Here is an 11,540-nt window from a genome sequence, read left to right as displayed (position 1 = left end):
CTACCACGACACACACAGCATTCTTTAACTAAGTCATTTTATACACAAAATTGCTTTCCAAATCCTCATAGAAACATAGGTAAGAGAGTCACAATTTTTCTGCATGTGCATTGTGGGGAAAGAGTAATCTCTGCTGATTCATGGATAATTAACTCATTAACTGTATTCCTTAACACTTCATTTCCCTATGTTTCTAAAATAAAGGAGATACAAAGTATAATAAAGCTTGCCAACCTCTTCTGTCAGGGATGACAAGAAGTCAATGATACATGGTGAGGAAAGACTCTACTCTTCTAGTATTGCCTCCATGTTTCCTAACAGCCACAGAGGAAGGTAGGGAGGTTTATTGGACCTCTCTTATCTTGGAAGGAGCTGTTAGATTCAACCATATCCTGAGCTTACCTTCATGATAGCATACAATGCAGGCAGATGCAAGGTGAATCAAATAGTAAAACCACATAAGACTGTGCTAGGTTCCCCTCACAAAAATATTTTCCTTTGCTCTTGCACGCTCTCTCTAAATATAAATATAAAATAAAGACATGACTTTCACTTGGTTTTCCTTATAATGTGTTGTCTGCTGTTCAACTCTGGCCTCAGCACAATGATGTAACATTTAGGAAAAAAGATACCAACCAGTAATCCTGCACTGGATGATAAGATGGAGAAAATCTCCACAGCTACCATGTATTTTCCTTTGGTGCTCAGGTAGGTTGGGACAAAAGATAACCACACACTGCAAAACACCAACATGCTGAAAGTGATGAACTTGGCCTCATTGAAGCTGTCAGGTAACTTCCTGGCAAGAAAAGCTACAATGAAACTGATTATGGCCAGGGAACCCATATAGCCCAAGACACAGTAAAACATGGTAGCTGAATTCTCATTACACTGCAGTATGATTTTTCCATGCAATGAGTGCATGTCTGTATCAGGGAATGGAGGGAAAGTACTTAACCAAAGAGTGCAAATACCAGCCTGAGCGAAGGAACAACAAAGAACAATAGAATTTGCTACACCTTTCCCCACCCATTTCCTCATATTGGCCCCTGGTTTGGTTGCCATGAATGCCAGAACTACAGTGATTGTCTTTGCCAACACAGAGGAAAGAGCCACGGAGAAAACAATGCCAAAAGCAGTTTGTTGTAGAAGGCAGGTCACTCTTCCAGGATTCCCAATGAACAGAAAAGAGCAGAGGAAGCAAAGGAGGAGAGAGATGAGGAGGATGTAGGTGAGGGTCCGGTTGTTGGCCTTGACTATGGGGGTTTCCCTGTGCTTAATAAAAATTAAGAGCACTGAAATTGTGATGAAAGAGAGAGAAATAGCCAAGCTAGTTAAGGCAATCCCTAAATCTTCTTTGTAAGAGAGGTAGCTTAGAAACTTGGGAATACACTCAGTTTGGTCCTTGTTGGGATACTGGTCTTCTGGACATTTGACACAGCTATCCATGTCTGAAAGAAGAGAATATTTCAATACACTATGGCTGAGAAAAGAAACAAAAAGCTAGAGTAGTTGTAAGTATTTCCATTTATTTACCAACATATACATTGGAACCTTGGTTCCTGAACGGCTTAGTTGCCGAACAAATAGGCTCCCAAACGCTGCAACCCCAGAAGTAAGTGTTCTGGTTTGCGAATGTTTTTAGGAAGCTGAGCATCCGACATGGCTTCCGCTTGAGTGCAGGAAACTCCGAGCCACTCCTTCATTTTTGAACAGTTTCGGGACTTGAACGGAATTCCGGAATGGATTAAGTTCAAGAACCAATGTACCACTGTATTTAAGAATTCACTTCTATAATCTAGTGAGAATACACCCTTTTGTGCTGTTACAGGTTGTTTTTTTGTTTTTTGTTTTTTTGCTTTTTTTTTTGCCAAGTGGCCTTTTAAATAATGTTTACAGAATGTCTAATTCATTTTTTAAAATTATTTTTAAAAACTACTTTCATATACATTAACTGGAAACATATTCTCCAAATAAATAAATCTACATTTTCAGCAGGATGTTTTTTTGGGTTTTTTGCTGTGTATTTTAAGATATCATAACCACATTTAACATAATGGTTCCTGAGATCAAGAAAATGGGTTTTGTCTCTGGTTGGATGCCATTTTGAAGTAAGACATTGGACTGAAACTATCAAAACTGCATTGATTTTTTGTTACTTGGAATTCCTGAGCAAAATCAGGTATGAGGCTTCTAGAAATTAATAATATTATCTTATGGAAATTATGTCTCTTACCCTTTTGGTTAGAGAACATCCCTTCTGGACACGGAACACAATCATAACAGCAAAATTTCGCTCCCTCCTTCTTTCTCCTATTGAAGCCAGGATAGCAGTTCTTATTACAAATAGAAAGGGGTAGCACCTACATAGAAACATAACAGATGTTAGCAAAAAAAGAATTTTTTTTTAATGGAATGGTAGAACTTCAAATAGTGGGTATTGACATTAAATTATGACATTAGAGATGATAGCAAATTTCTCCCAACTTCAGTTTGGAAGGAAATTTCATCTGAAAGATGAGGCAAGCTTTAAATTGCAGAAACTGATATAGTTTCTTTTCTACATAAATGATTTGATACAAAATAAAGTAAATTCATCTAGTCTAAACCTACACAAAGCTGTTCTCTCCCTAGAGAACAATAATTAAATTTCATTAAACACATTGGTTATGAAGAGAAGTGATCCACTGAAAAAGAATTGCTGCCCTCATACAGGAATAAAGATGGATTGCAATGCAATGTTTTAAATGTATAATTTAAAGGAATAAAGATGGGTTGCAATGCAATATTTTAAAAAGTATAGCAATTAACTTGCAGCAGGTTTTGAAGCAGTAATTAAGTGTCATGACTTTGTGCCATTTCGTTAATTATCCCTTTATTAAAAGAGAAAAAAAAATGAAATCAGAAATAAACTGTGAGGTCCCTCAGAACCACAGACTAATGCATATGAATTAGACAAATGCAGTATCACTATTGCTTCTTTAGAAAGATGGGAAAGAACTATAGGGTGTTTGTTTGATGGTTTGCCTGCTTGCTTTTTAAAAAAAGGTTGGCAAGGATACTACCAAGCATAATTCAGAATGCGATGATCAGGTGGAATGATAAGCAGAGTTAATAGACATTTTCTGTCATGGGCCAGGAGTCGGCTTTACCTGCTGAGCAGCAACCTGAAGGAGCAGACAGCAAAGTGACTCCACCTGCTGCTGATCAGCCTTCTTGCTCCTGATGAGAACCAGATGGCTCCAGCTTTCTTAAGCAGGGTTTCCAGCCTCAGTCAGTTGCTGGAAACAACATTCATTGTTCTTGACCAGATCTTGCTGCTTCTTGCTTATCGTGACTTTGAACCCTCAGCTTTCTTGACCCCCCAAATCGTCTGACTACATGAACTGGGATATTCATGTCCTTAGGACTGGACTGCACCTTGTACAGTGGTACCTCGGGTTAAGTACTTAATTCGTTCCGGAGGTCCGTTCTTAACCTGAAACTGTTCTTAACCTGAAGCACCACTTTAGCTAATGGGGCCTCCTGCTGCCGCCGCACCATTGGATCACAATTTCTGTTCTCATCCTGAAGCAAAGTTCTTAACCCGAGGTAATATTTCTGGGTTAGCGGAGTCTGTAACCTGAAGCGTATGTAACCAGAGGTACCACTGTATATGGACTCTGCCTCCAGGCAAGTACCCCCCACGACTTGGCTGGTTGGCTGGCTTCTCCCTCCACTGAGTTCTGCCGTGGCTGGCACCACAGGTGTACAGCATTTCCCCTCTGATATATTCAAATAATTGCCACTATGTCTCACCTGATTAAAGTGTTGATGCCATACAACTTGGTCATCATCAATGGTTAACTCTTTGCCCGGAGCATGAGGTTGCAGTCTTCCAACTTTTGCTCTAACCACTGAGCCATTGTGGAACATTATCCAATTTGTAACATCTAAAACAGTATCTAGTTCCCCATTTTCATCAAAGCACACAGTTTCTCCAACACTGTTATTGAATATGGTGTGCCTTAAAAATTGATGGATCTAGAAACAAAGAGAATTTGAAGAAAAGGCCAACTAGGTCTTAAATTTATTTCAATGAGCTTCACAAATGATGCCCATACACATTTTTTCCTTTGAAAGTATAGGTGGAGGCATCATCAATCTAGATGTCATTTCTTTCCATTATTGTATATGTGGGTTTTACTGTTTTGTAATGAGTTTCATACTGCTTATCCACAATGTATGTATAAACGCCAATAACAACAACAAAAAGCAAAACAAAGCAATTTTGGTGTAGTAGTCTTATTTCATCAGCATTCATTTTATCTATGAATGAAAACCTAGCCTCATGTGGGTGGTGCTAGTGGGGATTACCTGCCATAGTTGCACATCCCGAAATACCATTCTCCTAGTGTCTACTTTTCTTCTGTGTTTGGAGATAGATTCAAACATGGCATTCAAAGCATGTGCCACAACATAGACAGCATTGTAGACGCTATAGCTGTGGCCTGTCATGTTCATTTCAAACAAAATTCCAGTAATGTTGTCCAGTTTTTCTTCTCCAGTACAGATTTCCTCCTCTTCTGGCCCCTTATACATTCTTAATGTACAGCTGAATGCCTGCTCCCAGAAGTCCTGGATAAAACCATCTCCTTTTGCCCAGGAAGGTCCTATCTTCTGAATGAAATTTTGGAAACCTGGTGGCTGATTGGAGTGAGCAGTGAAGGATATGGAACCATGGAAAGTTTGCATGTCCCATGTCTTTTGAACTGACAGTGATGTGAAATCCCAGTGTGATGTAATAATCCATACTTTCCCCAGAGGAGGCGATTCCATAACTGGTCGTAGAAACAGCAATATTCTCAAAACTTGAAAGGATGGATTTTCTCCATATACAAATAATACATTGGTGTTTTCCTCAGTAATAATTCCATAAGTTTCCCAGCGCTGTACAAGCAACTGCATCAACTCATCTACATAATTCCATTTAGGCAATCTTATGATGAAGGCATAGCAGATGCCATTCTGAGAAAGCATGGGCACTATTGTCTGTAAGAATCGTTCCCCTTTGTCATTGTCCACAGCCAAGAGCCCAACCCATGTCCATCCAAAATGCTGAAATAACCGGACAGCTCCCATGTACTGGTGGGCTTCATTTGGGACCATATGGGACAAAAAAGGAGAAATTATTCTCTCATCCCATGATGGCAAAAGTGTTCCATAAGTGAGCTGAAATAAAAATTAAAGGGATTGTTTTCAGATGAGGAAAATAGCTATATTGTCGAATCATAACACTGGTCACCTGGGCTTATTGTAATGCAACACTCCTTCCTTAGGCATATTAGTGTGCCTGGCCTACAACAGCAGCCAGCTTCCCCATAGCCATATGGAGTTTTTTTTTTTATAGCTGGACCACCAACCAAAGCTGTTCAAAGGCACCCGTCAGTACCTTGGCCACTGAGCCTTTAGTAACAACAATGGATCAAGGACAACCACCAAACTATGGACCCATTCTTTCAGAGGGAGTGTGGTCTCCCCCTAGAATGGGCGGCATATCAATCAGCCATACATCATAACTACCCAGGAGCAGAAACACTTTATTGTAAGCTGAAATAAAAATTAAAATGATTTTCCTACTAAAGATAATGTTTTACCTTTGTAAACAAAAAAGCTATTTTTATTAAAGCTTGGAGAAAAAACAATATATAGAAATCAACGTCAATCATTTTTTAAACATAAAAACTGAAAGAAAGAAGAAAAAAGACTTCCAATTCTCTGTCTGCCAGATTTAAAAACTAATGCAAAACCTTTACTCCTTATTAACATCCAACACCTCAACTTTCCATAAACCAACCTTTATTTAGATCCACTTTTTCAGAATGGGTATGATCTCATCTAGACCAGGCAGTACACCACACAGCCAGACAGAATAACCACCAAGTAGCATCATCTCAGTCTTGTCTGAATTAAGCTTCAGTTTACTGGCCCTCATCTAGTCCATTACTGCAACAACCCAGTACATATACCACCTTTACATATAGATTTCAACTTTATTTCTGTCTTCTGATATGTTATTAATCTCTCTGTTTTATAACATCTGAAATCTGAATCTTCAAGTGTACTGGACCAAGCACCAAGCCCTGCTATATACTATTCAACACCACCTTCCATTTGAAGGGAAATAATTGATGAGCACTCCTTGAGTACTGTTTTGTAATGAACTGTAAATCCATCAATGGTATCATTATCAAGTTTGCATCTAACCAACTGGTTACCAAAATCAGGAGCAACTTTGCAAAGTGCTTTCCTGCATTCCACATGGTTTGTCACAATTGTGAAATCCCTGTACCCCCAGAAATACAGCTTACCTGTGGAGTCTTTTTGCTTGCTGAAATGACAGCTATATTTGTAGAGATTTCAGAGAAACATGCTCCAATGACAGCTATCAGATTGTTCTGGTTGTGACACCTGAAGTTGGGGACAAACTTCCGTTGTGTAGAAAAGAGGCTAAGAGTGGCTTTGTAGGTCATCCTTGCAGTGAAGTAGCTATTGAGGATGTGGAACCCCAGAGATATATTTGATAAGATGTTGGGATTCTCATTTATCTCTTTGACAGCAAATGCTAAGGCCAGAATGTGCTGGTAGTTCTTAGGCACTGAACTGTAAGCAGAGTTACAGTCTGTTTAATAAAACAAACACAGTAGCAATAACAAAAATGTTTTAGTGCACTTCATTGACATTCATTGGAATACTTTCAAAAGCAAGGTGTAGCTTTAAAACCCTAGAAGATAATAGGCTGAAGAAAAATTAGCACCTGAATAGATAGCCCTTTCATGAAAAATGGGGTGGGGGAGTTTTCAGATTAATTCTGGAGCTTAAAAAACTGTTTTCTGGACTTAATTTTGTAAATTTCCCTATATACCAATGAAGAGCAACAACAGTCAGCCCAAACTGCAAATATTTGTTGGCTTGCAGTCAACATTAGTCATGCTCAGTGCAGACTGAAATTAAATAGCATGACTAAATATAAATCATGAGTGCTATAAAACATTTTGTATTTTATCAGTCTCTGAATGATATATGTGGGACCTTTTCCTAATCTTTTCAGTAGGGATGGTTGAATAAGCTTCTTATTTTTCCAGTCTTAAATTCCATTCTCTACTTTTCCATAGTTTGCAATTTTAATCTACAAAGCGTCTCATGAAAATTGATCCTCATTTTAGTGCAAATTTATCATATGATAAGTATGCAATTTTGCTACATGTTTGCAAATCAATGTTCCCTAATATAATACATTTTTTATGTTATTTTCTCTAATATATGCATTTTTATGCACTCATACCCCTTTATATGAACTTTTGTACATATTATTTCACTGGAGAACCGCACTGCAAAATTCAGGTAAATAGGAATTTTGAGGACTATCTATGTTTCAGTTCACATATTGTTTTTAATTTGGAAAGTGCAAACTAGTTAGGTTCCTCTTTAAATGTGAACTGAATTAAATTTCTCTCCCATTCTTGTCCTTCAATGACAGCCATAAGGATATGAAATGAGATATGATACACGTGGGAAGTGCAAAGTAGAGACTAAGGATTCTCCCACAAATGTAGCACAATGCATGGTGCCTGAAGGCCAATTCCTAAAATTCTTTTTAAAACCACATGATATTTAACTTCTGCACCTTTGAGTTTAAAAGCATGAAAACCAGTGCTATTTTTTCTAGAAAAAGAGGTGCCAGAACTCCTCTTATAATGGCAATGGCACCCACCAGAGAGATGCTGGAACTGAGTTCCAGTGAGCTCTGGCTGAAAAAGAGCCCTGGTGAAAACCAGTTGAGAACAATAGTGTTTGCAAATGCCCACAGCATACACATCCTCTAACTTTCACAATATGTGAAAGCTAGATTTGATTGAGGATCCCCCTTCAGTGAGCTTTAAGTTTCAACAATAAATCAGAACTTGACTATACAAACTGCAGGCATAGGGGTGAGTGGGAAGAAGGAAAAACAGTGGAGTTTCTAAAGCATACTGAAAGCTTGATTTAAAATGCCAAAATTCTGAAAGTGCATGAGAAGGGACAGACATGGAGTCAAAAGATGAGAGCAAAGTGAGGGAAGAACAGAAGTGGCAAAAACTAACACACACACACACACACACAATCCACTATGTGGTTAATTAGCAGACACACAATGGAAATCTATTCATTTTGTGGAGCTTGTGGAGAAACCCTTCTAGTGGTTTCATAGAATCATAGAACTGTAGAAGTGGAAGGGACCCCAGGGGTCATCTAGTCCAACTCCCTGCAATGAAGGAATCCCAGCTAAAGCATCAATGACAGATGACCACCCAACCTCTGCTTAGAAACCCCCAAGGAAGGAGAGTCCACAACCTCCTGACTAAAGGTAAGGCAAAAAATGATTAAGGAAGGAACAGGAAAGTGGCTCAACTGCCACTTTTATCACACTAGAGATTAACGGAACACAGTGTAGCATTACGGCATATTCTGTTATTATGAGCTGAATGTATTACACAAGGAGAGGAAGAAATAATGGCTTACATTGCTTCATCAATCAAGATCTGTTTTGGCTCTTCCTTAAAAGAGAGATTATTGTAGTTGAAGAAGACCTGGGAAACAATGCCCCCAATGATGAGGTCACCCGGTTGGTAAAAGTTATGAGGAATGGGGAGAGGATCATCAAAAATGCTGCAGTTAACAGAATGTGTTTTGCATACAATATGAGACAGCAGCACCAGCTGCAGCAGCAGCACCACCAACATGATCTTATTGAAAAATATCAGCCATCCAGGATAGATTCCCATGTTTGAACCACAACATTCTGTGTGGCTATTATCTGTTTCGGTACAGCGTCTGGCGACAGAATGTGATGTTACACATCTTAGGGAATATGTGTCCCATATTTCTGAACAGTGTAGTCTATTTATTTACTTATTTTCCCCCTAAGGATGAGACAATTAAAATTTGTTCATCTACAAGTATCAGTAATACTTCCTTGGAGTGCAAAGAAAGCAAAAATATAACTCTGAAAATTATCTATGATTTTGTGCAAATGAATTTATTTATTCATTTAACAAAATTTACATACCCCTTGATTATATGAAAGCCTCTAAGTTGACAAGAAACATGTAAAACTATTATTTATTTATTTTAAAAAAGAATGTGTGGTTTGTTACAGTGAGGCAGAGTTATGGTGCAGAAGTGTGGATAGCTATGTGTGTGTGTGTGTGTGTGTGCTAATTCATATCTAGACAAAGAGGTCTGCCCAGTAACTATCTGGGAAGAGCAAATTAAATGGGTATGCACATAGGATAAAGAAAAAGGATAGTCACATTATAATTTTTGTGGTAAAATAATTGCAAAATCAACTGGTGGACGACATATTCTAAGATGGAAAGGAGAAATGATCATACAAGAAAAATGGCAGACCTCTGCCTACGCCTAGATTCAATTCTGAAAAACACCAGGGTTTTATGTCCTTTTTCAAATGCAAATTTTGCTGCCATCTGCATATCCATTGTGTAAGGGGATAGAAGCCAGCAGTTTTGACAATTAAGTGTGCAATTATGATTTCCCAAGTGTGTTGATGTCCTTTGGAGTTGCATCATGAATGGCAAATCAACTAGGAGTGACAATATTTTCTTTAAGGGGTAATAAGTGATGCTTAGACAGAGAGTTGTAGGCTGTTTTTGTCATTGATCAGATTTAAGTGATTGGAAGGCCTGACCTTAAAAGCTGGGAAATTTGAGACTCAGTTTTATAATGATGATGGGTATATATCCTTTAACAGCTAACGTCTAACTGCTACTTGTCCCATTTATTATTGTCATTATTATTTGTAATTAAAAGTATGCATTCATGCAATATAGTCTAAATATGCAGCTGTCCTGTATGAGGATTGAATCTGCGACCTTGGTGTTATCAGCACCACACCCTAACAAACATATGCTATATGGCAGTTTAACATTTTTATCTTTATTTTTAAAAAGATAATTGTTTTATGCTCACAATGTATATTAGGAATTATAATTTTTGCTGGTCACCCCCATAATTGTTCATTTCCCCACAAACCTCACATTGCTAACTGTGTACAATGAGAGGAAGGAGGCTAACAAGCACACCTCAGCCACATCTACATTAAGGAAAGCATGACAAAAACTGACAAAAATGCTATGACTCACCTATGAGTGGGGATGGACAGACTCATTGAAGTCTGGTCCACTCCTGTATTACAGTGGGAATGGACTAAGTCCAACTCACCTGTTTCTGTGTGTATTTAAAAGGGGGAATCCTTAAAATTCAATGCAGAAGTACAATTTTTAAAACTTCATTTTTTAAAAGCAACTAGCAGGCAGTCAAAGCATGCAGCAGTGCCCCATGCCTCCCCCCCTTTTCATAACAAACGAACAAAAAGCCCAGGAAGGTTATCTAGCTGCCCACAGGTTGGAGTGGCTATCGCTTAGGAGTTCTTGCCTCTGCAGAGTTTGAATTGTAATAGAGCTAGTCTTGCAGGGAGTACTCTGTTCAGCAGTGTTGCTCTCTGTGAGAACTGTATGGCAACAAACCATGGCTTCCTTCAATATTTTCAAAAAGCACTGAAAGCTGTTTCTGAGCTTGACCATTTGTGAAGCTGAGCTCAGGTATAGGCGGGTCCATGCAGGATGTGGTGTGCAGCTAGGTACACTTGCCCCGGGCCTTGAGGGCTAATCCAGCAGGTGAGTCCCTTTGGGGGCCTGCCGGACTTACGCTATCATGCCAAGAACAAGATTCCTACATTGGGCTTCAAAGAAGCTCTGTACAGGCCTGGGTATAACCACCATGTTTCAATTGTCTGTGTTAAATTATACAGTTCCTACAAAAAGGAAACAGCTGTAAAACAGTTTAAACTAATGTCAAGGAAAAGTAATTCTTTTCTGTGCCCACATCTGTCTTAGGAATTATAGGCTATTTAAAGTTCTAATTCTTTGTATCATCCCACTACTTATACATTGTTCCACAAACCTCACACTGCTAGCTCCGAGGAGGAGCTGGGCTCATTGAGTGCTCCATTTGCAAATGAAAGAGGCCCAAATCATGATGCAGTCTGTATCGCCAAAGGAAAACTCTTACATTGGATATGGTAGCAAGTGGCAGCAACATATCCTTCAAAGGTAGAATAGGCTTACATTGATTCTTCTACAGTATTTCTCTCCAAACATTTTGTAAAATTGAAGGAAATATAATGTTTAATGAAGCTGGCAGGGACTCTTAAGATTGCTGGTGGTACGGATCACGGATCCATGAAGAAATAAAGAAAATATTAAGACTATCATATAGTAAAGGCCAGAGGCAATCATTTTAGGAATATTAGAAGAGTTTGGATTTGATATCCCGCCTTTAAGGAGTCTCAAAGCGGCTAACATTCTCCTTTCCCTTCCTCCCCCACAACAAACACTCTGTGAGATGAGTGGGGCTGAGAGACTTCAAAGAAATGTGACTAGCCTAAGGTCACCCAGCAGCTGCATGTGGAGGAGCGGATACGCGAACCCGGTTCCCCAGAT

General features: G+C 38.8%; 1 protein-coding gene across 1 annotated transcript; it reads right to left on the bottom strand.

The window, feature by feature from the left end:
- Positions 1-549: 549 nt before the first annotated feature.
- Positions 550-8,762, bottom strand: LOC309517457 (vomeronasal type-2 receptor 26-like; the record flags this gene model as incomplete). The annotated part of the gene is made up of 6 exons (XM_082196690.1): positions 550-1,451; positions 2,237-2,363; positions 3,799-4,023; positions 4,357-5,211; positions 6,351-6,642; positions 8,542-8,762. The coding sequence occupies 6 exons, from the start codon at positions 8,760-8,762 to the stop codon at positions 550-552; spliced, it is 2,622 nt and encodes an 873-aa protein (XP_082052816.1).
- Between the last annotated feature and the right edge of the window lie 2,778 nt (positions 8,763-11,540).

This window comes from Podarcis vaucheri (assembly GCF_965113315.1).
Source record: "Podarcis vaucheri genome assembly, chromosome: 13".
NCBI lineage: Eukaryota > Metazoa > Chordata > Lepidosauria > Squamata > Lacertidae > Podarcis > Podarcis vaucheri.
Note: the sequence above shows the minus strand (reverse complement) of the source record. Positions and strands in the feature narration are given on the sequence as shown.